The 27083-nt window shown below is 39.5% G+C and overlaps 1 protein-coding gene across 1 annotated transcript in view; it reads left to right on the top strand.

Moving 5' to 3' along the window:
- Positions 1-27083, top strand: part of LOC107553325 (mediator of RNA polymerase II transcription subunit 12-like) — a 46410-nt gene that overhangs the window by 13910 nt on the left and 5417 nt on the right. Inside the window, exons 7-37 of the mRNA XM_016235522.1 lie at positions 2249-2521; positions 2617-2763; positions 2853-2952; positions 3035-3171; positions 3855-3986; positions 4078-4204; positions 5582-5811; positions 5894-5953; positions 6047-6223; positions 6984-7128; positions 8727-8845; positions 9700-9843; positions 10555-10718; positions 12179-12310; positions 12406-12633; positions 13426-13570; positions 15744-15864; positions 16492-16550; positions 18628-18699; positions 18790-18950; positions 19138-19299; positions 20068-20179; positions 20261-20350; positions 21627-21736; positions 21824-21959; positions 22240-22389; positions 22464-22823; positions 23887-24031; positions 24185-24387; positions 25737-25817; positions 25900-26132. Of these exons, the coding sequence (XP_016091008.1) occupies positions 2249-2521; positions 2617-2763; positions 2853-2952; positions 3035-3171; positions 3855-3986; positions 4078-4204; positions 5582-5811; positions 5894-5953; positions 6047-6223; positions 6984-7128; positions 8727-8845; positions 9700-9843; positions 10555-10718; positions 12179-12310; positions 12406-12633; positions 13426-13570; positions 15744-15864; positions 16492-16550; positions 18628-18699; positions 18790-18950; positions 19138-19299; positions 20068-20179; positions 20261-20350; positions 21627-21736; positions 21824-21959; positions 22240-22389; positions 22464-22823; positions 23887-24031; positions 24185-24387; positions 25737-25817; positions 25900-26132 (4655 nt within the window). The remainder of the gene's footprint in view (positions 1-2248; positions 2522-2616; positions 2764-2852; positions 2953-3034; positions 3172-3854; positions 3987-4077; positions 4205-5581; positions 5812-5893; positions 5954-6046; positions 6224-6983; positions 7129-8726; positions 8846-9699; positions 9844-10554; positions 10719-12178; positions 12311-12405; positions 12634-13425; positions 13571-15743; positions 15865-16491; positions 16551-18627; positions 18700-18789; positions 18951-19137; positions 19300-20067; positions 20180-20260; positions 20351-21626; positions 21737-21823; positions 21960-22239; positions 22390-22463; positions 22824-23886; positions 24032-24184; positions 24388-25736; positions 25818-25899; positions 26133-27083) is intronic.

Below are 27083 nucleotides of genomic sequence, written 5' to 3' on the forward strand. Positions count from 1 at the left end.
TTGCTACAAATATACCCCAGCGACTTAACACTGCTTTTTTGCTCCAGGGTCACGTATATGTATATCATACTGCCTGCTGTGACCATTTATAAGTCTTTAGCAAAAGGGGAGTGTTTTTGTTGTATGTGTTGATGGGATTGTTTATTGTGTGTATGTGCACATGTGTAACAGGATGGCATGTTAGACAGACATGAGTTCCTCACCTGGGTGCTGGAGTGTTTTGAGAAGATCAGACTAGTGTTTTTATTACATTTTAGGTTTTATTTTTAATTTATGTAGTATGTAGTTTTAGTACTTAAAAATTTGAAATTTGATTTGGCAACTAGCTGTAATAAAATAGTTTTAAATTAGTTTATTTTATTTACTTCAGTTAATGTTTAATGGGTCATTCCGTGTCAACTCAATCAGAGGTCCCAGCTCAAATTATTGATTTTGTTAATATTTTTTTCTGGTGAAAGAAACGCATGCATACATGAAGAAAAAAGCCAAAATATTAAATGTCATCCATGTATATTTACTGAATAATCCACTATTTTGTAGAGGAGGGTCAAAATGACAATTTTCACCTGAGATCCAGAGGCAAATTACAGGAGGGTAAAAATGATTTCATACAGATGGCAGCATCATTATATTACTTTTACACAGAGATTGGTAGGCCTGTTAGTAAAATCTGTTGACTTTATCAATCTTTTGTTGCATTATGTGCCAATGGTGATCGTTCAAAAAGCACTTTCCAAGTTTTTTCTCCAAAGTTTGCATGTCTGTGACTCAAGAAGTAAATTCTTCCGAAGATATCTTAATGTCCTTTTAGATTTTGGGTCTTAACAAACTTTCCTTTTGTCATCTTCATTTTTAAGGCCCTCTATGGTTCCGTTCCAACGATATTGGAGTCTCAATATGGCTTCAGGAGTAAATTGTTCAGTTGTACACATTTTCAGTGGCTAGAAACCAAATGTGGTTTCACTTTGCGTTCAGCTCATGTTTTTTTCTTCTAAAGAGAAATGTCTGAAGAACAAATAATCTTGAAACTATAAATGTGACCTGCGCTATCAAAATGAGTCGCAATGAGCAATTTATCAAAAATTTAATCGTTTTATTTTTATTCTATGTTAAGACCTACTGTAATGCACGGATCTAAAATATGTTACACATCAGATGTTTTTCCCCAACAGTTCCGCGAACGTTCACTTAAGACGTAACAGATCATGTTTGCATGAATACTGTAATTCTGTGTATGTTTATCGGATTGTGCGCAATCAGAAGCACCTTTGCGCACACGTTTCGGATGACAGTCAGCATGAGAAGCGAGGGGAGAAAGGTACTATTTGGAGCATTGGGATCGCTAGATGATGGTTTAATGAACTCATTTTTGTGAAAACCTCAAATATGACTAAAATCAACATTTTTCACTTTTTTTCCTGTAGCTCAAAATTAGCAGCATTCCCACTCATTTTGCCAGCACGGGTCACATATGTAACTTGTTTCCCTCTTTCGGATGACAGTCAGCATGAGAAGCGAGGGATGAAAGGTACTATTTGGAGCATTGGGATCGCTAGATGATGGTTTAATGAACTCATTTTTGTGAAAACCTCAAATATGACTAAAATCAAAATGTTTCACTTTTTTTTTCCTGTAGCTCAAAATTAGCAGCATTCCCACTCATTTTGCCAGCACGGGTCACATATGTAACTTGTTTCCCTCTATCAAAACATTTGCATTGAACATACTTGTCCAAGTGCCATAAATATTCTTTTTCCAAAGTTTTACAAGTAGTATTAAAAATATCTCCATACTGCCCAGTCTGACTCAATGTCCACTTTGTTGAATTTTATCCATTTTCAGTGGTTGAAAACCAAATGTGGTCACATTTTAACCCGGTTTTACCCAAACAAATATAAACGATGTATGTTCTGAATAGAAACAGAATGTTCCTGTGGCTCAGTGGTAGAGCATTGCGTTAGCAGCGCAAAAGGTCATGGGTTCGATTCCCAGGGAACACACATACTGGTAAAAATGTATAGCCTGAATGCACTGTAAGTCGCTTTAGATAAAAGCGTCTGCTAAATGCATAAATTAAACGATAAAAGTATAATACTTTCAGCTTAGTTTAACACAATCTTACCAGAGATTTCAGCAGATTTTTCTCCCAAAATCAGGACAGAGAAGCCATAAAGGATTGAGCGTGTCTTGACAAGGTCGTTATCTGAATGCAGTGTGATTATTTTGACCCTGTCTTTATTTCGTTCAGTACTCGGGAGAGTTTGTGCAGTCAGCCTATTTATCTAGACGGCTGGCATATTTCTGCACACGCCGGCTCAATCTGCTGCTGAGCGATGGCAGTCTCGGACCAGGTCCAGGCGGACACCCGGCCCACGGCATTTCAGCACAGCAAGGGAACGCTCTGCCCCCCACCCCAACCTCCCAGCCTGCAGGGGGCAACCAGCCCCAAACCCCCTTCACAGACTTCTACATCTGCCCCCAGCACAGGCCCGTGGTGTTCGGACTCAGCTGCATGCTGCAGGTACTGCCACATATGTGTCAATCCAGCTGCGTTTCTCTGATCCCTGTCATTGAGTTTCTCTTGACACTGTTCTCATTCTGTTTGTCTCTCTGTAGAGTATCGTGTTGTGTTGTCCCAGCGCTCTGGTCTGGCACTACTCTCTGACAGATAGCCGTAATAAGACCGGCTCGCCATTAGACCTCTTGCCAATCGCGTCCTCTAACCTGCCCATGCCGGGGGGCAACAGCAGCTTTAACCAGCAGGTTTGACTTCGCTGGATTTTACATAATCTGATCTACTAGCTCTTCATCTATTCAAAGCAATTAATCTGAAGGAATGTGATGCTTCTCAGGTTCGTGCCAAGGTGAGGGAGATTGAAGAGCAGATCAAAGAGAGAGGACAGGCGGTGGAGTTTCGCTGGTCCTTCGACAAGTGTCAGGAGACGACAGCAGGTGGGCATGAATGAGGTGTTCAGCATCTCCGTGTGGACAGGACTTATTTTGTATAATATAGGATCCGTGGTGTGTCCGGTAGGTTTCACCATCAGCCGGGTTCTGCATACATTGGAGGTTTTGGACAACCACAGCTTTGAGAAGTCTGACTTCAGCAATTCCCTGGATTCGCTGTATAACCGAATCTTTGGCTCGGGACAGAGCAAAGACGGACACGAGGTAAAGGTTTATTTGTTGTTATGGGATCCCACTGAATTTCAAAAGATTGGGGTCAGTAAGAAATTAACAATTTTACTCCGCAAGGACAGATTCAATTGATCCGAAGTGACACTAAAGACTTTTAGAATGTTACAAAAAGATTTCCGTTTCAAATAAATCTTCATTCTTTTCAGCAAAGAGATCCTGAAAAAGTCTTGCAGCTTCCAGCACAACTGTTTTCAACACTGATAATAATCAGAAATGTTTCTTGAGCAGCAAATCAGTATATCAGAATGATTTCTGAAGGATCGTGTGACACTGAAGACTGGAGGAATGATGCTGAAAATACAGCTTTGCATCAAAGGAATAAATTACATTTGAACTTATAACAATTTAAAATGACTTTTCTATTTTAATATATTTCACAGTTGTACTGTTTTTAGTGTAATTTTGATCTAATAGATGCAGCCCAGAGCACAAAAGACTTCAGAAACACCAAAAAAAACAAAGTTTGAAAACCTCAATTTTTGAACAGTAGTGTGCCAATAAAGCACAGTTATTAACTAGTAAGTGTTGTGATACTTAGCTCTTCACCAACTTTATTGTAATAATTAATGTGCAATAACTACATAGTACTAATTATATAACACTAAGATGTTTTAACTTGATCTGATGTTTAATGTGTAATGTGCTGGTCACTGTAGATGAGCCCAGACGACGATGCGGTGGTGACCCTGCTGTGTGAGTGGGCTGTTTCCTGTAAAAGGTCCGGGCCGCATAGAGCCATGGTGGTGGCCAAACTCCTGGAGAAGAGGCAGACGGAGATTGAGGCAGAGGTGCTGCTGGGAACCATTGTTTTCCATTATGAAAATGGTGTTGTAATGTCCAGCTGCACAGTTTTCACAGTAATCCTGTGTGTGTTTTTAGAGGTGTGGAGAGTCTGAGGTCGTGGATGAGAAGGGCTCTGTGTCGTCAGGGTCTCTGTCTGCTGCTACTCTGCCCGTCTTCCAGGACGTCCTACTGCAGTTCCTGGACACACAAGCCCCTGTGCTCAGTGAGTTCATATTTTAGCATCCTTAGGGGTTTCTTTCCAGTTCCATTAACTGCTTTAGAGAAGGATTATGCTTTTAAATAAGGTATACACTGCCGCTCAGAAGTTTGGGATCAGTAGGATTTTGATTGATTTTTTTTGTTTTTTTTTAAAGAAGTTTCTTCTGCTCATCAAGGCTGCATTTATTTGATCAAAAATACAGAAAAAAACAGTAATATTGTGAAATATTATTGCAATTTTAAATAACTGTATTCTTTCTTAATATACTTTAAAATAGGGCTGCACGATAAATCACATGCGATATTTAACGCGCATCTTGTCAGTAAAGCCGTTCTGTAATCAGCGGTAAATCTCCATCACGTGCGTGCTTTCACATGGAGCAGCATTAACTACACAGAGCCGTTTTTCACTGACTAGCTGCGCCAAAAATCGCGCGAATATGAACGTGGTTTGGCGCAGCTAGTCAGTGAACAACGGCTCTGTGTAGTTAATGCTGCTCAATGTGAAAGCACGCAGGTGATGGAGATTTACCGCTGATTACAGAACCGGCTTTACTGACAAGATGCGCGTTAAATATCGCATGCGATTTATCGTGCAGCCCTACTTTAAAATATAATTTATTTCTGTGATCAAAGCTGTATTTTCAGCATCATTCCTCCAGTCTTCAGTGTCACACGATCCTTCAGAAATCATTCTAATATGCTAATTCATAATCAATGATTGAAACAGTTGAAACAATACCAAAAATATTTTTTTGGGACCTGTGATACTATTGTCAGGATTTTTTGATGAATAAAAAGTTAAAAAGAACAGCATTTATTTAAAATAGAAATATTTTGTAACAATAGAAGTCTTTAATATCACTTTGTATCAATTTAGCACATCCTTGCTGAATAAAAGCATTAATTTCTTTAAAAAAAGAAAGAAAGAATAAAATTTACTGACCCCAAACTTTTGAACAGTAGTGTATATTGTTACAAAATATTTCTATTTTAAATAAATGCTGTTCTTTTTAACTTTTTATTCATCAAAAAATACTGACAAAAGTGTCACAGGTTCCAAAAAAATATTAAGCAGCACAACTGCTTCCATCACTGATTATGAATTAGCATGTCATCATGTTTGACACTGAAGACTGGAGTAATGATACTGAAAATTCAGCATTGCTTCACAGGAATAAATTTGATTTTAAAGTATATTAAGATAGAAACCCGGTATTTAAATTTTCAATAATATTTCACAGTATTACAGTTTTTCCTGTATGTTTGATAAAATAAATGCAGCCTTAATGAGCAAAAGAAAACAATAAAAATCCTACTGATCCCAAACTTTTGAGCGGCAGTGTATATGAGCTAAAACTCTGTCTCTGTGTCTGTGAAGCTGAGCCCGGGAACGAGAGCGAGCGAGTGGAGTTCTCCAATCTCGTGCTGCTCTTCTGCGAGCTCATCCGTCATGACGTCTTCTCACACAACATCTACATGTGCACCCTCATCTCCCGTGGCGACCTGGCCTCCGACTCCCATCTGCCCCGCCCACGTTCCCCCGGCGACGAGCCCTCTGACGAATCAGAGCGCAAAGAGCAGGATGCAGGAAGCAGTGTTAAAATGGAGGCAAGAAGCTTTTTTTCCAGTCATGATTGGTCGGATGAAGTCATACTTTATTGCTATTAATTATATTTGTTTGTTTTTTTAGGATACTGGTATGTCCGAGTCTATGGAGATAGATCACAACTCGAGTGCTAACTTTGATGAGGTTGGAGAAAGCATTTCACTTAACTCGTCACTTTTGTAATAGTGATGGTACCTGATGTTTGCTGATTAAATGTGTCGTCGTCTGATCCTTCAGCAGATGTTCTCTCCTTCGATGCACTGCGAGTCGAAGGGAAGCCCTTCCCCGGAGAAACCTGCCCCTGAGCAGGAGAGCAAAAACACTGCCAAGGATAAGGGCATGGACCCAGCCTTCACGCTGGTTTACGAGCAGCCCCGCCACATACAGTACGCCACCCACTTCCCCATTCCTCAGGTGAGCTAAAGTGTGACCTTATATGTTAAGAAAGTCACACTTTAGTTTGGGGACCAATTCTCACGATTAACTGTGATTCCTAATTTGCTGCTTAATAATAGTTAGTAAGGTAGTTCTTGAGTTTAGGTATAGTATAGCATTAAGGGATCTAGAATATGATCATGCAGAATAACGCATTAATATGTGCTTTATAAGTACAGCCAAATATGCTAGTAGTATGCATGCTAATAAGCAACTAGTTAATAGTGAGAATTGGTCCTTAAACTAAAGTGTTGTCGTTCATAAATAACAAGGGTTTCTTTATTTAAAGTAGTAAAGATGGTAATTTTCTCCTTTTATTATTCTAAATACTTATTTAGAAACTGACAAGTCACGTGAAGAACACGCATGAAATAAGTGCAAAACTTCATTCATCAAAAAATGTATCAAGGTTTGCACAAACACAGCTGTTTTCAACATTGATAGTAATAATAATATTAAATGTTTCTTGAGCACAGAATCCGCATATTATAGTTATTTCTGAAGGATCATTGGATTAATGATGCTAAAAAGAATTCAGCTTCGAGCACAAGAATAAATTACATTTGAAATGAAAACAGTTATTTAAAATTGGAATACTATTTCACAATAAAACAGATTTTTTGATCGAATACATGCAGGCTTTTTGAGTTTTTAAAACATTAAAAAAATCGTACCTATCCCATAGTTTTGAACAGTAGTTTCTATGACTAATATTGTGACTGAACTGGTTGTTGTTCAGGAGGAGAGCGCAAGTCACGAGTGTAACCAGCGTCTGGTGGTTCTCTATGGGGTTGGCAAACAGCGAGATGAAGCTCGCCACGCCATCAAGAAGATCACCAAAGACATCCTGAAGGTTCTCAACCGCAAGAGTACAGCAGAGACAGGTGCGGCGATGAACACGACTCAAACCGACAGATCTGAACATTTAACTGTGAAGATTATTAAAGGGGTCATATGATGTTGCTAAAAAGAACATTATTTGGTGTAATGAAATGTGTTTATGCGGTGTAAAGTAAAAAAAAACACATTATTTTCCACATACTGTACATTATTGTTTCTCCTCTATGCCCCGCCTTTCTGAAATGCATCGATTTTTACAAAGCTCATCGGTCTGAAAAGCGAGGTGTGCTGTGATTGGCCAGCTATCCAGTGCGTTGTGATTGGCTGAATACCTCAAGCGTGTGACGGAAATGTTACGCCTCTCACCATACTGTGATGATGCCGTGTCCGGCCGGAGCGACGCGACAAAAACATTAAAACCCATTATAAACGAGGCATTTGTTGCATCCAGTGGGGACATAATTACGGATTATAATGACTTATACGGTCTTTTTACGTGTTGCGTTGCATCGCGCCGCGTAAACATAAAACCACATCTGCATTTGTGATCGGAGAAACGACAAACAACAAGCACTACTCTACACTGCTCAAAACTCGTGTTTGAATCATCAGTGGCAAATCCTTTAAATGAAAATGTACTTACAGTCTGTGAGTCAGAACAGCCGGCATTGTAGTCTACTCTCCCAGGATCAGGAAACAGTCCTCCATAAAATGCGCTGCACACATCTGAATATTTGGGTTGAACTGTTCTGGAACAGTGTTGTAAATACAACTTAACCACTGATTTCTGGCCGTGTCCTCTTTTGGAAGACCAAACAAAGTAGTTTCGCTTTCACAATGAAAAACACTGCGGCCTAGCTTGAGCGGAAGCCGCTGCTTAGTGTGAGCTGAGGCTGGGCTAGAGTGATCAGAGGTGGCTGGGTCGAGAACGGCGCAGCCGGCGGATTCGATGAAGGAGCGGCAACCACATACGTTAGAACGAGCCGTTTTAGGTGGGCGTGGCTGACTCTTAACTTTTATAAAGAATATCTCTTTGGATTTGAGACTTCAGTCTTTGCAACTTTACAGATCTTCTTTATGCACCAAGAGCTTGTAACACTCCAAAGAGAAAGGACCAATTGAAATCGCATCATATGACCCCTTTATAGGAATAGTACACTCAAAGAAGTCATTTATTAATCCTTAAATTGCTGTCATTGATTATTCATAGCTCTAGCCCCATTTCAATGCTAATAGCAATCATTGACTTATTATAGTCAAGCTTAGCTGCCGACTCGGGTCAGAAAGAGCAGCCCCGCGTTTGCTTTCACTTTTTAATGGAGGTGTAATTGAACACCTCCATTATTCCCCTCACAGCAGACTGAGCCTTGGTCCTGACATTAAACGGCTCAACCCACAGCTATTACTATTTCAAGCACGACAAAAACACTGACCCGTAACCCTGTGGCAGCTCTTAATCTTTTAATCTGAAGAAGCGTTTGACAGAGTGACCTCAGCGGTTGACTGATGGATGCTGGATGAGGGCACTTTATACTTTGATAGCGATCTCCGCTTTTCATCTTACTGAAATCCTGTTAGGGCTCACTCTCGTGTATGTGTGCTGTATAATCATTGATTTTTGTCTTTTGTTTTCTTTCCTCAGGAGGTGAGGAAGGTCAGAAGAGGAAGAGGAGTAAACCTGAGGCCTTTCCCACCGCTGAAGACATTTTCTCTAAATTCCAGCACCTCTCACACTTTGACCAGCACCAGGTCACCTCTCAGGTCAGCCTGACTTGCATCAATGAACTGCTGTGACCTGCCTATTTTTTTGTCTTAAACCAAAATATACTTTTCACCATTTCGCATTTCACTAATTTTGGCGCAGCCTGATTTTTATCATTTACGTTTCCACAAATCTTACTCTATGCTAGGGCTGTCAAAATGGCTGAAAATCTAAATTTGAATTTTGTACTTAAATATTATGTATATTCGAATTTAAAAGGCATAATTTCAGTTAGAGGGAAAAAGCTTTTGACTTCTCTCCTGAGTGGAAGCTGTGACTGCACCTTAACAGGTTGTTTTTGCTACTGTGCCTTTAAGAGTTCTGTATGTCAATGAGCTCTGTAAGGATTGCCTAAACTGCGCTGAAGCCTGAATAAACTACACCGATGTTAAATTCTGTACCATTTTTAAAACATTAGGCATCATACACTGGCCAACTTTGTAATGGTTACTGAGGAAAATCTAGGAATCGCACACTAAACAATTGAGGATCACACAACCAGGCTTTCTGGTCATTCTCAACGCAGCAGAATCACATATCACCTCATTGCTAGGAGATGCATTATTCTAAAATAATTTCAAAATGTCAAACATGTTTGATCTTCTCCAATTGGATGTAATCATCAGTCAAGAGTCTGTGCCCATCATGGCATGGTTTTCTGCAAAATAAGTCAATTCCATCTGCCCAATTTCTGCAGACCGGCTCTGAATTTCCAGCATCCAGACTGTAAATCTGGGCAAAATCTGTGTAGCGTATCCAAGCCTACTGATTTAAATTCACTGTAAATCCTGACCTTCTCCAAATCTCATTAGCGTTCAGACGTCATTCAGATGGTGTGTTTGGGTTCTCACAGGTGTCCAGGAATGTTCTGGAACAGATCACCAGCTTTGCCTTAGGGATGTCCTATCACCTCCCACTGGTCCAACACATCCAGTTCATCTTTGACCTCATGGAGTATTCGCTCAATATAAGTGGCCTCATTGACTTTGCTATACAGGTATGACAGCTGATCCCAAAATATCATCTCTGTTTGGGGTCGTGTGAGTTAGGGGTGTAACGGTGCACAGAAGTCGTACCTCGGTTTTGAGGTCACTTCCGTATGATTTTGGTACAACGGGAAATGTATTTTTTCACTTATTTTGAACAGACAGTAGCACTACATACATGTAGCAACTGCTCAGTTGTTTTTGATTTAAAGGAAAAACAGAATGGTCTGACTTTAGATTTGTGAAATTATGCTACATAAGACACCTCCACAAAACAACAGACGGACTGAATGATATAGAATTTCCTTGATTACCGCTGTAAACCGCTGAGCTTATAAACACTACTTTAATATGCATTATATGGAGTTAAGAGGAAAATAAAATGCCATCGAAACATTTCTGAAGATGGTCAGTTCCTCTCAGAGATGCATTCTTTTAAACCTCCACATAATTGTCTTCCTATATTGTGAACATCACAAAAGTGAGCTTGATCAGTATTTTCTCCTCTTTACAGACTTCATAAAAATTACACACAAATTACATTTTGGGAAATGATTGCAATGTGGTTTGTGTGCAATTCTGGAGTAGAGATCGGCTATAATAAAACTAAAAACCAGTTCCAATTTATAGATGTTCTCCCTCACTTCATACATGCTTGTAAAAGAAAAGCATTAATACTTTGTCCATCAGTGATTAACTCCAGTGTGTGTTGTGTCATGCAGCTGCTGAATGAGTTGAGTCTGGTGGAAGCAGAACTCCTGCTGAAGTCCTCCAACCTGGCAGGCAGTTACACTACAGGTCTTTGTCTGTGTATCGTGGCCGTTCTGCGGAGATACCACTCCTGCCTCATCCTTAACCCTGACCAGACCGCACAGGTCTTCGATGGGTACGTCATGTTCATGTCTACCAATCGATAGGACAGTGCAATCACAGCTTTTGGAATGATGTTAAAGGGATAGTTCACCCAAAAATGAAAATCGCCTGTTAATTTACTCCCTCTCAGGCCATCCAAGATGTAGGTGTCTGTTTTTTCTTCAGTAGAAGAGTAAAGAAGATTTTTAGCTGAAATCGTGGTCCTTGGTGATTCATAAAATACAAGTCAGCGGCTGCCCGTTTTTTAGAATAAAAAAGCATATCAAAGAACACAGAATGAATCACTGTGGCTCCTGACGATATAGCAAGGTCTTATGAAGCGAAACGATCGGCCTGTGCAAGAAACTGAACATTATTTACAACATTATAACCTGTAATCCAGAGCTTCAGACAAGCATATCAAAGAACACAGAATGAATCACTGTGGCTCCTGACGATATAGCAAGGTCTTATGAAGCGAAACGATCAGCCTGTGCAAGAAACTGAACATTATTTACAACATTATAACCTGTAATCCAGAGCTTCAGACAAACGGTCCGGAGTGATGTCCAGTTCATGAGCGAATCATTCTTTTGAACCGGTTCTTTTTAGGGAATTACTTGAACCAGTTCACCAAAAACGGACTAAAGCATCTGAAACGGTTCACAGCTCGAGCAGCACAGATCTACAAGTTACTCAATCAAAACTCACTAACAGACGCCTGACATTCACTGCGGCTGGAAATGAGCAGAAATAGCGGCGTATCTGATCCTGTGATGAATGAATCATTCAGCGCTTCAGTTCCTCCAGCAGACACTGAACTGAGGAAACAGTTCGACTCGGACCGAAGACCGACGAGCCGCTGATATTCACATGCATGAACCAAACACACCAATGAAGGGCCAAATTAACATTTTTATGGTTTCTCTTTATGTAAAAAGGTGAGCTGATGAAGACTAGTTTATTCACTTTATATGCTTTAGACATGTAAAACATCCGCGTTTCACATCATTATTTGATGCTTTAATAATATAATGGCGTATATGTGACGTCATTGCGTGATTACTTAAATGAACTAGTGAATTGAACCCGTTCATTGAAACAAACTATCCGAAAGAACCAGTTCACAGAAAATAATCAGATTTCCCCGTTTGCCCGAGGCTCTGGATTTCAGGTAATAATGTTGTAAATAATGTTCAGTTTCTTGCACAGACCGATCGTTTCACTTCATAAGAACTCAATATATCGTCAGGAGCCACGGGTGTTAATTTTGTGTTCCTTGATATGCTTTTTAATTTTCAAAAACGGGCAGCCGCTGACTTGCATTTCATGAAACACCAAGGACCACAGTTTCAGCTAAATATCTTCATTACTGTTCTGCTGAAGAAAAAAAGTCACCTACATCTACATGAGGGTGAGTAACAGCAAATTTTCATTTTAGGGTGAACTATCCCTTTTTGGACAATGATGAATATCTCGTATCATTCTCGGCAGGCTGAGGATTGTAGTCAAGTCTGGCGTGAACCCTGCAGACTGTTCCTCAGCTGAACGCTGTATCCTGGCCTATCTCTACGACCTCTATACCTCCTGCAGTCACCTGAAGAGCAAGTTTGGAGAGATTTTCAGGTGAGAGCAACGAATCCATACTTTCTTCTTTTTTTAAGTGTTTCCCCATATTCCTGGTCTCTAATGGTGTCTGTTTTTCGTGTGAATTCCCACAGTGAGTTCTGCTCAAAGGTGAAGAATTCCATCTACTATAACATCGACCCATCAGACTCCAACATGCTGTGGGATCAGGTGTTCATGATCGACGCTATCGCTAATCCTACCGCGCACAACCTCAACCACTCCATGGTGGGAAAGATCCTCAATGACAGCCCAGCTAACCGATACAGCTTCGTGTGTAACGTGCTCATGGACGTGTGCGTGGACCACCGTGATCCCGAGAGGTTAGCATCTAATTCTGTCGATTTATGTTTTGAGCAGGTTCATTATAAATGTATTAGACGAAAAAAAAACGAAACAAAAATTTGAAATGTTGTACTGTCAACAGAACTCAAATTAAAACGAAACCCAAATAGTAATTAAAAATTGACAAATGCACATTAAACTAATTAAAATGAAAACTGAAAATATGAAAATAATAATATAACTAAGTGAAATAACTAAAAATAAAAGCTAATTCTGAATATTAATAAAAGTAGTATACAAGTAATATTAAATATTATATAATATTCATATTTTTATATTATATAATTATATAACATAATTAATATAAATAACACTGAATTTGAGAAATAAGCCTTTAATTTTTGATAAAACATCAATATGAGAAAACAGACCAGTGTTCAGTTAATAATTATCAGTTAATCAGTAATAATCAAACTGAAATATTCCAGTTAATTAGCCTGTAGGCAGTTTATGGTAGCAATAAACAACTAAAGATAATTTTATGATTTTTTTTTTTTTTTTTTTTACATTTTACTATCAAAGTTTAAATTGTAGAATAGATTAACCTCTTTAACACTTCAAGACAAAATTAGTCTTTAGTCAACTTCATGGCTAAGTAAAAAGATATTTATTAAAATGTATTGCAATGTGTGTAATGTGCACAAAAATGACCGATGTGATTAATGTAAACACTGCCCTGAGTCCTGTCGCATAATTCTCCAATAGCAGAACAGCTGCATGGCATCTGTAGCGTCTCCTGCGGTGAGCAAATGCTGTGTGGTTTGTTTCAGGGTGAATGATATCGGGATCCTGTGCGCGGAGCTGACGGCGTACTGTCGCTCTCTCAGCGCTGAGTGGTTAGGAGTGCTCAAGGCTCTCTGCTGTTCCTCCAACAACGGCAACTGCGGCTTCAACGATTTGCTCTGCAATGTTGACGTGAGTCCGCTTTCATCTGTTGCATTGACCGCTAACATGTTGTAGCCATATGATCTCATTTGGAATTTTAAGCATATTTGTGTAAATGATCTGACTAAAACATGTTCCAAAAAAACATGCACTAAAACAACAACAAAGATCAAGTTTTGTGGATTATCAAGGTTGCCATAGAATGACTAGAAGAGTTACTCTTCAGCTCGAGTCGATGGATGAGTGGTGAAGTGTGTAGATGACTTAACCCTCAGGCCATCCAAGATGTAGGTGACTTTTTTTCTACAGTAGAACAGTAAAGAAGATTTTTAGTTGAAACGCTGAACCTTTGTGATTCATAAAATGCAAGTCAGCGACTGCTCGTTTTTGAGAATAAAAAAAGCAAATCAGTGAACACAAAATTAATACCCGTGGCTCCTGACGATATATTGAGGTCTTATGAAGCGAAACGATCAGTCTGTGCAAGAAACTGAACATTATTTACAGCATTATTACCTGTAATCCAGAGCCTCACACAGTCGGTCTGGAGTGATGTCCGGTTCACAAACGAATCATTCTTTTGAACCAGTTCTTTTTGGTGAACTAGTTGAATATTGTGGAAACAGTTCATGGCTCGAGCAGCACAGATCTACAAGTTACTCAGTCAAAACTCACTTACAAACGCCTGACAGTCACTGCGACTGGAAATGAGCAGAAATAGCGGCGTATCTGATCCTGTGATGAATGAATCATTCAGCGCTCCAGTTCCTCCAGCAGTCACTGAACTGAGGAAACAGTTCGACTCGGACCGAAGACCGACGAGCCGCTGCTATGAGCATGTGTGAACCCAGAGCTCGAATGAAGGGCTGAGATGAACGCTTTCATGGTTTCTCATGCTTTATGTAAAAAGCTGAGCTGATGAAGACTAGTTTATTGACTTTATATGCTTTAAACTATAAAACATCCACCTTTCACATTATTATTGGCTGCTTTAATAACCAACAGAACCAGTTAATGGACAAGAGTCAGATTTACACATCTGCCTGGGGCTCTCTTACAGATAATAATGTCATAAATAATGTTCACTTTCTTGCACAGACCGATCGTTTCACTTCTCAAGACATCAATATATCATCAGGAGCCACAAGGATTCATATTGTGTTCCTTGATATGCTTTTTTATTCTCAAAGTGCCGGTACCCATTGACTTGCATGTTATGAATCACCAAGGAGCACGGTTTCAGCTGAAAATCTTCTGTACTGTTCTACTGAAGAAGAAGAAGAGTCACCTACATCTCGGATGGCCTGAGAGTTAGAAAATTAACAGCAAATGTAAATAAAAAAAATGTATTTCTTCCATCTTTATTTGACACTCTAACTCTAAGCACTCTCTATTCTAATTCTATTCTTTAAAAAAAAATTTTGCCCCTTTTAGACTTTATTCATTTACTAACTGCTTCTCTAATCTTTTTGTATTCTATCTATTTGTGTTCTTGAATCATTCAGCGCTTCAGTTCCTCCAACAGTTACTGAACTGAGGAAACAGTTAGACTCGGACCGAAGACCGACGAGCCGCTGATATTCACATGCATGAACCAAACACCCCAATGAAGGGTGTTACATTATGTAAAAAGGTGAGCTGATGAAGACTAGTTTATTCACTTTGTATGCTTTAGATATGCAAAACATCCACATTTCACCTCATTATTGGGTGCTTTAATAATTTAATTGTGTATATGTGACGTCATTGCATGATTACGTAAATGAACTAGTGAATTGAAACGAACTGTCCGAAAGAACCAGTTCACAGAAAATAATCTTGAGTTCCCTGTTTGTCTGAGGCTCTGGATTTCAGGTAATAATGTTGTAAATAATGTTCAGTTTCTTGCACAGACCGATCGTTTCTCTTCATAAGACCTTGATATATCTTCAGGAACCACGAGTGTTCAGTTTGTGTTTCCTGATGTGCTTTTTTTATTCTAAAAACGGCAGCCACTGACTTGTATTTTATGAATCACCAAGGACCATAGTTTCAGCTAAAAATCTTCTTTACTGTTCTGCTGAAGAAAGTCAGTCACCTACATCTTAAATAGCCTGATTGTGAGTTGAGTAGCAGCAAATTTTCATTTTTGGGTGAACTGTCCCTTTAAATAGCTGTGCCAGATGAATCTGGTGATAATTGAATGCGTTTTCTCTTTTTGCAGGTGAGTGATCTGTCTTTCCACGACTCGCTGGCGACATTCGTTGCCATCCTGATAGCTCGGCAGTGTTTGTTGCTGGAGGATCTGGTGCGCTGTGTGGCCATTCCCTCCCTCCTCAACGCAGGTACGGCTCTTTCAGTTGATGTTCCACAGTTTTCCTGCCATACAGACACTCAAGTCACTGCATACCTCACTCTTGGAGGTGCAGTCGTTCAGTTTTTCACAGTTACCTAACAGAGTTCAGAGAAATCAGACAGGCGTCAGTACTAAATGCCAGCCTGTTTGATGTCTCCACATTTCTCACCAGGCAGCTCCATCTTCAGCTTTGTCCTGCGGCCAGAGAGCTGCTTCTGCCGCCCACAGTCTCGCTCTCTGTCTCTGATTGGCTCAATGCACAAGGAGCTATGTGTACATTCTTTCAACCTTTGTGTCATTCGGTTTGGAATAACATGAGGTTGAGCAATTCATGACAGAATGTGTGTTTGGTTGAACCAACATCTTAAATCAAGTCTGAGGATCCTTCTGGGTACTTCAGAGGATTCTTTTGCCCGGGTGTTTATTTATCCTGCTCGTTTGAGTCACAGGTGGTCCGTCTGTCTGGCAGTCTGCAGTATTGTGATCGGCTCATTCTGTTTGTACTGCGTTAACGCAGCTGTGAGCCAGAAATGATGGAGTCCTATTTTGAGGCCAGTGCCTTTTTATGGAAGATGCTGGTTGTGACGTGTGTGTGTGTGTGTGTGTGTGTTTTCAGCCTGTAGTGAGCAGGACTCTGAACCTGGAGCCAGACTTACCTGGATTGTCATACTTGGAGTAATTTTAGCTGTTATAATACATATTATATTACCACTATAGACTCAAATTGTGGAAATATGTGACCCAGGACCACAAAACCAGTCATAAGGGTACATTTTTTAAAATTATACATTGAATAATACATCGGAAAGCTGAATAAATAAACTTTCCATTAATGTATGGTTTGTTAGGATAGGACAATATTTGGCCGAGATACGACTATTTGAAAATCTGGAATCTGAGGGTGCAAAAAAATCCAAATATTGAGAAAATCGCCTTTAAAGTTGTCCAAATGAAGTTCTTAGCAATGCATATTACTAATCAAAAATTATGTTTTTGGTTTGTACAATTAGGACATTTACCAAATATTTTCATGGAACATGAGCATAAAATAAAAATCAATCATTTTGATCCATACAGTGTTTTTTTTGGCTATTGCTACAAATATACCCCAGCGACTAAAGACTGGCTGTAATTTAATTAAGTAGCCTATATATTCTAATGCTCTGTGTTTCAGAGTGGCTCGGTTCACAGTAAATGCAGAAAACTCACTCTCTGCATATGCTGATATATATATGTATATATGTGTGTGTGTGTGTGCATTTGGGAGCACAATGTGCACCAGGTTCACTTTATTTTCAGTTGCATGAATTTGAAAGTTATGTTTACATTGTTTCACTAGGGTAATAATGAGAAGTGTTTGTATACCTGCTGTCATAGAGATTGAAGGCCTCCTTGCAGTTTTCCACCAAAATAAAAGCTCCAGGGTTTAGCACTTGTGAAGAAATCAAGACACATGTATGATATATACAGCTATGAAAAAAAAGAGACCACTTGAAAATTCTCAGTTTCTCTGGATTTACTAGGTATGGGTTTGAGTACAATGTTAATAGGCCTATTTGTTTTGTTCTATAAAGTTCTGATAACATTTCTTTCAAATTTCAAGTAAAAATATTGTAATTTTTAGATTTGTTTTTTAATAAAATAACAATTGGTCAAAATAACAAATATCGACTTGTTATTCCACAAAATATTTACTTAACTGCAGTTAAAACATTGGTATTGTGCGGTCTAAAAATGAATATAAACATGTCTGAAAACATGGCATCTTTTTTGTTATTTTGACCAATTGTCATTGCATGCTCTAAATGACAACATTTTTGCAAGAAATGTTATCAGTAGTTTTCAGAATAAAATCAATATTTATCAATTATTTAATATTTTAGATTATTTTATCATTTTACTCAAACATTACATTTTTACTCAAACTAAAAAAATCGTAAATCCAGAGAAACTGAGAATTTTCGGGTGGTCTCTTAATTTTTTCCCATAGCTGTATACTTACTATTAAAATATTAAAAATGTTTTACCGTGCAGTTGTTTTACAATTGTAATAATAATGATTAATAATGATAATTTCAATTTATTTCATTATTATTATTATTATTTTTAAATAGTTTGGCTTCCTAAAAATACCAGTGTGAATGTGATGTGGACTGACACACTGTCACAACAAAAAATAGGTTTTTAGCCCACTTTAAAGTCCTGGTACAAATCACAGCAGACTGAAAAGCGGTTGGAGTCCTTCATTTTTGCTTAACTTAAATATGTAAAACTTTAATAGATATTCTCTTGGTGGTTCGGTGTCCACCCACCATAGTCTCAGAGTCCTGGGAAACACTGTAATATACCAGGTTTATACACATTTGCGGAGGAGTTTTCTGAAAACCTGTTTGAAAACAGTCATTGATTTTGCAAATCCATTTGATGATGCTCTCAGTGCAGAAAAAGCACATTTCAGCTTTAAAACCCAGTAGACCAGGCTTGCATACGTGAAGACAAACAGGTGTTTTAGACACCAGGCAGCTCTGTTGCGTCTGTCAGCGATGGAAGAGCGGCAGAGTAATTTCCCCAAGCTTAATTATTCATTTCACACCCTTTAGCCTTTAAGCCATTAATGATTTGTGTGGGTCTCACAGCAGCTCATTATTCTGGATTGGTTTTCATCTTCATAGACAATTAACACCCAGCTGGGGCTCTTAAGCTCTGCTTTAAAAGCATTCTTTCCATATTCCGTCTGTTCTTCTGCTTACAGAACATGGACCAGTGGACCATGAGACAGTCGTCTCTGGAGCTGCAGCTCATGATCAAGCAAAGCTCAAATAACGTAAGCCGACGCGTGTTTGCGGAGTTCATCTCCGCTTGATGATTTCTCATCTTTTCTTAAGGTTTGTACATCTGAACCCACTCTTTACAGGAGCTGTATTCTCTTCTGGAGAACATAGCCAAGGCCACCATCGAAGTTTTCCAGAAGTCTGCGGAGATGAACTCTAGTAACCCCACCTGGAATGGCTCCGTGGTTTCTGGCAGCTCCGTCTCCAATAGCAACAGTGCCAGCAAACTCAAACCTGTGCTCAGGTCGGTGACCCCAATCATTGCTTTGTAGCTAAGGGCTCTGTGCTCTTATTTATTTTCAGTTTGATGGAGTCGATGGACTGGCCTTCTCTTCTTCAAACAACATAAATCAGTGTTCCTATCAGTGTCTAAGCTGCAAGAAGAAAGCGATGCTGCGCAGCTCATGCCCTGCATGTTGTGTTTCCTCCAGTTCCTCCGAGCGTTCAGGGGTCTGGTTAGTGGCCCCTCTGATTGGTAAGCTGCCCACCTCAGTGCAGGGTCACGTGCTGAAGGCTGCGGGTGAAGAGCTGGAGAAGGGACAGCACCTGGGACCCTCCTCACGGAAAGAAAGAGATCGGCAGAAACAAAAAAGGTATTAGACTTGACACCAGCTTTATTTACACTGTTGCTTTTCTCCTGATGTTTAGTGCCTAAACATGTTGCCTAGATATTCTGCTTACAGGTTTTGAAAGTCGTTCTAAACTACAAGAAACAACATTATACTGCCCTCCGAGATGCGTTCCTATGACAGTGTCACATGATCCTTCAGAAATCATTCTAATAAGCGGATTTCTTATTATCAATGTTAAAAGCAGTTGTGCTGCTTATTATTTGTGTGGTAACTGATTTTATTTTTTTTTTTTTTTAGATTTTTAGTATTTGATGAATATAAGTTCAAAAGAACAGGGATTATTTAAAATTGAAATATTTTGTAACATTATAAATGTCTTTACTGTCACTTTGGCCAATTTAATCTGTATAACTAAATTACTATACATATGTATGTATAGTAAATTGGGTATTCAAAAGAAGTAATAAAAAAAAAGTTAATATACAAATAAAAAAAACTATTTAGTTATGAATATAAAAAAAAATATATATATATATATAATTCTTTTTTACCTCTGGAAACACAGGTTGACTTGAAGGGGCTTTTGCTAACTCTTTCTGACCCCAAACTTGTGAACAGTAGTGCAATTTTGATTCTAAACAACAACACTTAATAATAAAATAGTTCAAGCTAAATAAAAACTGTGCTTTTTGTTTTGTGCTTAGAGTCTAGGCATGATCAGTAGTACGGTATATCACAATAATTAACATGTGCGACTGTATTATCAGGAATCACCGTTTTCTCTTTCAGTATGTCTCTCCTGAGCCAGCAGCCCTTCCTCTCTCTGGTGCTGACGTGTCTCAAGGGACAAGACGAGCAGAGGGAGGGTCTCCTGACTTCCCTCTACAGCCAAGTCCAGCAGGTACCTCATCAACACTCACCGTGTGACTGTCAGTCAGTGCTTGTCATCTCTTTGGACTGATATGATGTATTCCCCCATCAGATTGTGACTAACTGGCGTGAGGACCAGTACCAGGATGACTGCAAGGCCAAGCAGATGATGCACGAGGCCTTGAAGCTGCGACTCAATCTGGTGTGCAACCGTTATCTCTTTCTCTCATAAGCTATGTTTCCATCACCTTATTTTAATGTGCATTTTGAAGTATCGCATGAGAAACGAATGATGGAAACGCCAAATTTCGAATAAAAATCCCTTAATTTGCAAAAAAGTTTTTACGCTCGCTTGAGGTGCTTTTTGACTTGTGCGAAAAAGGGTTGATGCGAATAATGAAAATGCATTTTGCGAATAAATTCCTCCAAGTGCATCAAAAAAGTCATGTGACTTTGCACTATGGGACGGCAAAACCTGACTAACCAGCGGACCGATCTCATTCCACAGCATCTGAAATGTTGTTATGGTCATTCGGAAATGCACAAGCAAAGTCTGTCATCAAAGTATTTCTGTATAATTGCCTCCCAGAAATGTCTTAGACGACTGCGTTCCCAAACAGCAGCATCCACCTCCGAAAGCAATCACCGCATTCATTGTGTTTCATCTGCTCGCTCTGAGGCGCAATTTATTTATTATATGTGACGCTGGAGCACAAAAGCAGTGTTAAGTCGCTGGGGTATATTTGTAGCAATAGCCAACAATACATTGTATGGCTCAAAATTATAGATTTTTCTTTTATGCCAAAAATCATTAGGATATTAAGTAAAGATCATGTTCCATGAAGATATTTTGTAAATTTCCTACTGTAAATATATCAAAACTTAATTTTTGATTAGTAATATGCATTGCTAAGAACTTCATTTGGACAACTTTAAAGATGATTTTCTCAATATTTAGATTTTTTTGCACCCTCAGATTCCAGATTTTCAAATAGTTGTATCTCGGCCAAATATTGTCCGATCCTAACAAACCACACATCAATGGAAAGCTTATTTATTTCAGATTTCAGATGATGTATAAATCTCAATTTTTGTCGTCCAGGGTCACATATATTATTATAAAAAGTATATAAAAAATAAACATAAAATTATTATATTCTCCTACTTAGTGATTTATAGTGCCAGTTTATCAGGACGTGATGATTTTGTTCTCTTTGACTTGAAACGATGCTTGTTCGCAAATGTTTTATGCGATATTCCAGTTTTGCGCATAAGTTAAAATCGCAACTTTGGATGGAAACCCGGCTATACATCATCTGCCTTAGGCTGAACAAACAAGTACAATCGGTGTGTTGATCTGGCTCTCATCAATCTCATTTCCTTGTATTGTGTGCCCGAGGTTAAACTCTACCTGAATGTCACTAAGATGCGGTTAAACTGCACTGAGCTCATTTGTTATTTTGTGTCACGTGGTCTAGGTGGGTGGGATGTTTGATACGGTGCAGCGAAGCACACAGCAGACGACAGAGTGGGCGGTGCTTCTGCTGGACATCATCAGCAGTGGCACAGTGGACATGCAGTCTAACAAGTGAGATCTGACACACCCCTCATGCAACCACTGATCGTCTTTGCTCTACAGTCGGAGTTGAATGATGTTTGTTCTTTTTTCCATTAGTGAGCTCTTCACTACGGTGTTAGACATGCTGAGCGTGTTGATTAACGGCACTCTGGCGGCTGACATGTCCAGCATCTCTCAGGGCAGCATGGAGGAGAATAAGAGGGCCTACATGAACCTGGTCAAGAAACTCAGGGTGAGACTGAGAAATACTGTGATTGTTATTTACCTCAGAAAAGACAGCAGTACATGCAGCCTTGGTGAGCATAAGAGACTCCTTTCAAAAAAATTTTTTTTTTTTTATCTTACCGATCCCACATTTTTTAAACCGTAGTCTACCTAAAAATGCACAAAACAATCGGACCTTAGCAACTGTAATAAGCAACGCTATATCATCATGGCAGTGATTTTGCGCAGACAAGCGCCACTCACTTTTCTTCCGGAAATGTAAGACTCTGGTTTGCTTTGCCCTGCAGAAAGAGCTTGGTGAGCGTCAGTCCGAGAGCTTGGAGAAAGTGCGGCAGCTGCTGCCTCTGCCCAAGCAGACGCGTGACGTCATCACCTGTGAGCCCCAGGGGTCACTCATTGACACAAAGGGCAACAAAATTGCTGGATTCGAAAAAGAGGTACGTAGCACATTATAGGTGCCATTGGCTTCTGGCCATTCGCTTACCTTTGCATTGTGATTTCTGGCATACAGGGTCTTCAGGTGTCGACTAAGCAGAAGATTTCTCCTTGGGACGTGTTCGAGGGGCTGAAGCACTCGGCTCCGCTGTCCTGGGGCTGGTTTGGGTCCGTGCGGGTCGACCGCAAAGTCACGAAGTTTGAGGAGCAGCAGCGGCTCCTGCTTTACCACACCCACATAAAGCCCAAACAGCGCAGTTACTATCTGGCGCCCCTCAACCTGCCCCAAGAGGAGGAGGAGCCGCCTACACCTGTGCCTCCTGAGCCGGACAAGAAGGTGGATCCAGGGAAGCCGGAGAAGAGCGTCTCTAATGTCGCACCTGACACCAGTAAGAAGAAAAAGAAAAAGAAACCGACATCCGCAAATAAACAAGAGGTACGAATGAGAAAAGAAGGAATAAATAAAGAGAGAGGTTTTTTGTTTTTTTTTAAGTCAAGTAGCGTCGAAAGAGATGAGTTTTCAGCTGTCGTTGAAAATGTTGAAAATGAAAATGTATATTTTTGTATTTTTTATTAGAGCCTTTAGAAGTAATTTTCTGCGTTTGCGTCTGCGTTTTTTTTAGCTTTGTTTAGCTACCGCCAGCATTTTTGATCGTTTTCACAAAATTTTCATGGCCCCTAGAATATTCTATTGTATGAATATCTGAACATGCAATATATCAAAAGAAATAACAACATCTGCTTTTAAACCAGAAAAAAATAAGTTTTATTCTAGCTTCATGCATCAACACTTGAATGTGGGCAAGTTTCATGAAAAAAAAAAAAGCAACATTTTGAAAATCGCGTTTTTGTCAGACTAAAGTCGTGTCCACCAAAGTGTTTTTTTCCTGAGGCTAGTGTGTTTTTTTCAGTTGTTTTCAATGGGAGCGCCGCGTTTTTTTAAAAACGCAACGGTGTTGACGAGGCACTGAGCATTTATTTCACGCTGAGCATTAACGCGCTCAACATTTATTCCTCTGTAACACTTCCACGGATATTCCGTATCATAGCAACCAATGCATCTCAACTGAATAAAACTCTGCACTTCAGAAGCACTCAAGCGCTCACAGCGAGGAGTTTTCAGCTGGCTAAAAACACTAAGTCTGGATTGGATTCAGAATGATGAGCAAAACATAGATGCAGTCAAACGCTTCCATCAAAACCCCGAAGTTTCACAGTCCCTAAACCACTTCCTGGGTCGACATTTCATTTGAGAACATTAGGGAGTTTTGATTTATATGCTGTTTAATGTTTGATGATCACATTATTTTACATGCATCTGCTTACATGCATTCTGATACTCACTACTCTTTTAGAAGATGTGAAATAACGCCTCCTGCTGTATAACAGCGAAAACAAGGAAAGCCAGAAAATTCTATCAATGCCGGGAAAAGAGCTAAAAAGTCATAAAATCAAGTTTTCTTTTAAAATTAAAAATGAAACCATGTCCTGTGGTCTAGGACTACAAGCCGCACAACCCAGTCTTGCAGTACACGCCAGGCATGGCTCCTGATCTGATGAACATGGGCCAGTCAAACATGCCTTTCCGAATGGGCTACCCGGGTCCAATGAGCATGCATGCCCAAAACCAGCCTCTACCTCCAGGTCAGTGCATGCCTTTTAACCTCTTTTCCTTTCCAGCAAATTTTCCTTTTCGTTTCGGTAATTTTAGCATCATGAGATGCACGTAGGACGTCTATTTGTTTTTTTACTTGTCTTTTATGCTTTTTCATTGTCTCATTGTATTTTCCCTCTTAGGAGGCCCCGGTTTAGAGCCCCCTTTCCGTCTCAGGGGTCCTATGGGCAAAATTCCTCCACGTCCCACCTACAGCATGACTAATATGCCGGGTGCTGGCATGGGCAACATGATGGGAATGGACAAGCAGTTCCAGATGGGCTATAAGCCCCCACAGAGCATGCCTCAGGGGCAGATTCTCCGTCATCAGCTACAGGTCAGACTGGTGAGTCTGGTTTTACTGATCAAGACACATATGGGCTGCATTTACACTGGCACAAAAAATAAGAGTTTTTGCTCACATCTGACACCGATCGGAATTTGTTGCACATGTGTAAATACAAAAATCCGCTCGAGATAAGATTTTTTCGCATCCGATCTGAGCCACTTCCAAATGAGGTTTTAAATCGGATACATATCCGATATCTGGACATCCGACCTGCGTCTAAACACACACATCAGATTCCCCGCAGAACTCCTAATGTGAGGGCGACACGTTTGCCCATAAAGATTGTGTTTTAATGCTGGTGTGCTGTATGAGATATGATTTTTTTCGCATCCGATCTGAGCCACTTCCAAATGAGGTTTTAAATCAGATACATATCCGATATCTGGACATCCGACCTGCGTCTAAACACACACATCAGATTCCCCGCAGAACTCCTAATGTGAGGGCGACACGTTTGCCCATAAAGATTGTGTTTTAATGCTGGTGTGCTGTATGCGCTCGCATTTTATTGAGATGGAAACTTTATATAGGTAAGAAATTGTACATTCAGGAGCTGGTTTTCAACCCCTGCCCCGTGAATTTTATAAATACAACAGCTAAAAGCTACATTATATTTCTCAGCAATGAGGTGATAACTTAGTAGTTTTTGTAATTAAACCAACTAGCTTCACTTGTTCACAAGCTTTACACTCGCTCGCCCATTTTCTCACTCTCTCTCTCTATCTTTATTTTATTTCACTAAATTTTAATCGCACGGTCATTCAATACCCGAAGTGCATCGTAAAGCGATAACTGCAGACAATCCTTTTGGGTGAGAATTAGATACAGATATGGGAAACCAGTCGTGTCCAAAGTGAATGTAAACAGACGGGCCAAAAAATCGGATATGGTCAAAAGATCGTTTCTGTGCATTAAGACTTGCAGTGTAAATGCAGCCATGGTTTCCTTGTATTTTGTCTGATTAGTTGTCATTTTAGCATATGTCCTGTAATTAGTGGTGCTTCACCATTTCCGGGTCCAAACGCTCCTTCAGATACCAAAAGCAAACAACAAATGGTGTTAAGATACAGTCACGGTGTGATGTACTACTACTACTACTACTACTGAAGAATCATGATCCTAACCTTTATGTCCATAGTGAAATCTTACTTAGTCAATGATTCATCTTTTTCTGAAAAATGGTCACTCTTAAAGTTTGACGTAGACCATCATGGCGATGTGTTTCCATGGGCAAACACCTTTTATTTTTTAGTGATTTGTGAATGTTTAATTCAGAAAGGTTGGATGATCATTTTCAGGAAATGGAAGGCATTCGTGTTTTTTATGCTCTGTTTGCACTTATCTAGAATCATAATCATTTACTTGGACAAGCGCAGATTAGACAAGTGGCACCTAATCAACAGTATCCATCAATGCAACCGACACAGGCAAGTACAGGCAAATTTGCATTCTTGATTTGTTCAGCATTTGCTGAAACCCGGTGATGACCGCCCATGCTTCTCTCTTCAGAACATTTCCCAGGGCTACACCATCTACGGTTCGCACATGGGGATGCAGCCACACCCCTCTCAGCCCGCTGGAATAGTTCCTGCCTCGTACGGTAACCAGGGCTTCCAGGGAGGACATCCTGGCACAAACCCAGCCATGGTGGACCCTCTTAGGCAAATGCAGCAGAGACCTAGTGGCTACGTCCATCAGCAGGCTCCTGGAGCATACGCACACACCGTGCCAAACACGCAAAGGTCAGTCACAGACAAAAGTGCTTGACTTGAAATAATCAGATTGGCTAAATGTAGTGTTAATTTGGTCAGTTTTTTTTTTCTTTCCAGTCTTTGCCTTGTGTAATGTCCTTTTTAATTTTGATTATATATATATAGTCATGATCCGGTTTTGTTTTGTTTGTTTATTTTTGATTAGTCAAGCTTTAGTTAACTAAAATCTGCCAGTTTTAGTCAAATTTTAGGCATGCTTCATAATGGTTAACCTGATAATCACAATTATTTTGCTCAAAATTATAATTGTGATGTGCCAAACACGCAAAGGTCAGTCACAGACAAAAGTGCTTGACTTGAAATAATCAGATTGGCTAAATGTAGTGTTCATTTGGTCAGTTTTTTTTTCTTTCCAGTCTTTGCCTTGTGTAATGTCCTTTTTAATTTTGATTATATATATAGTCATTATCCGGTTTTGTTTTGTTTTGTTTGTTTATTTTTGATTAGTCAAGCTTTAGTTAACTAAAATCTGCCAGTTTTAGTCAAATTTTAGGCATGCTTCATAATGGTTAACCTGATAATCACAATTATTTTGCTCAAAATTATAATTGTGATTACTGATCATGATTGTTGTCATTTGAGAAATATTAGAATTATTGCACCTATAAACACAAATCAATAAAGTCAATTCTTACCCATGATTTATTTTATTTATTATATTATCATATAAATGAACACACTCTATATTATGAAAACTGATAAAAGCTTCTCTAAAGGCTTGTTCACAGCGGGACGAATATCGCGCACGATTATCGCCAACGTTTAACGCCTCGTGACTAAACAAAAGGCGCCAATGTGAGTGTGCACACCGACACGTAAAAGCATCATTTTTTTAAAAACGCCTCAGGCTCGTTTTTTTGGGGTTTGATGCGCCACATTAAAAACTGGCCGACCAATGAGATTGGCACTTTTGTTCACGTG

This window comes from Sinocyclocheilus grahami, unplaced genomic scaffold, assembly GCF_001515645.1.
Source record: "Sinocyclocheilus grahami isolate Dianchi unplaced genomic scaffold, SAMN03320097.WGS_v1.1 scaffold470.1, whole genome shotgun sequence".
Taxonomy (NCBI): domain Eukaryota; kingdom Metazoa; phylum Chordata; class Actinopteri; order Cypriniformes; family Cyprinidae; genus Sinocyclocheilus; species Sinocyclocheilus grahami.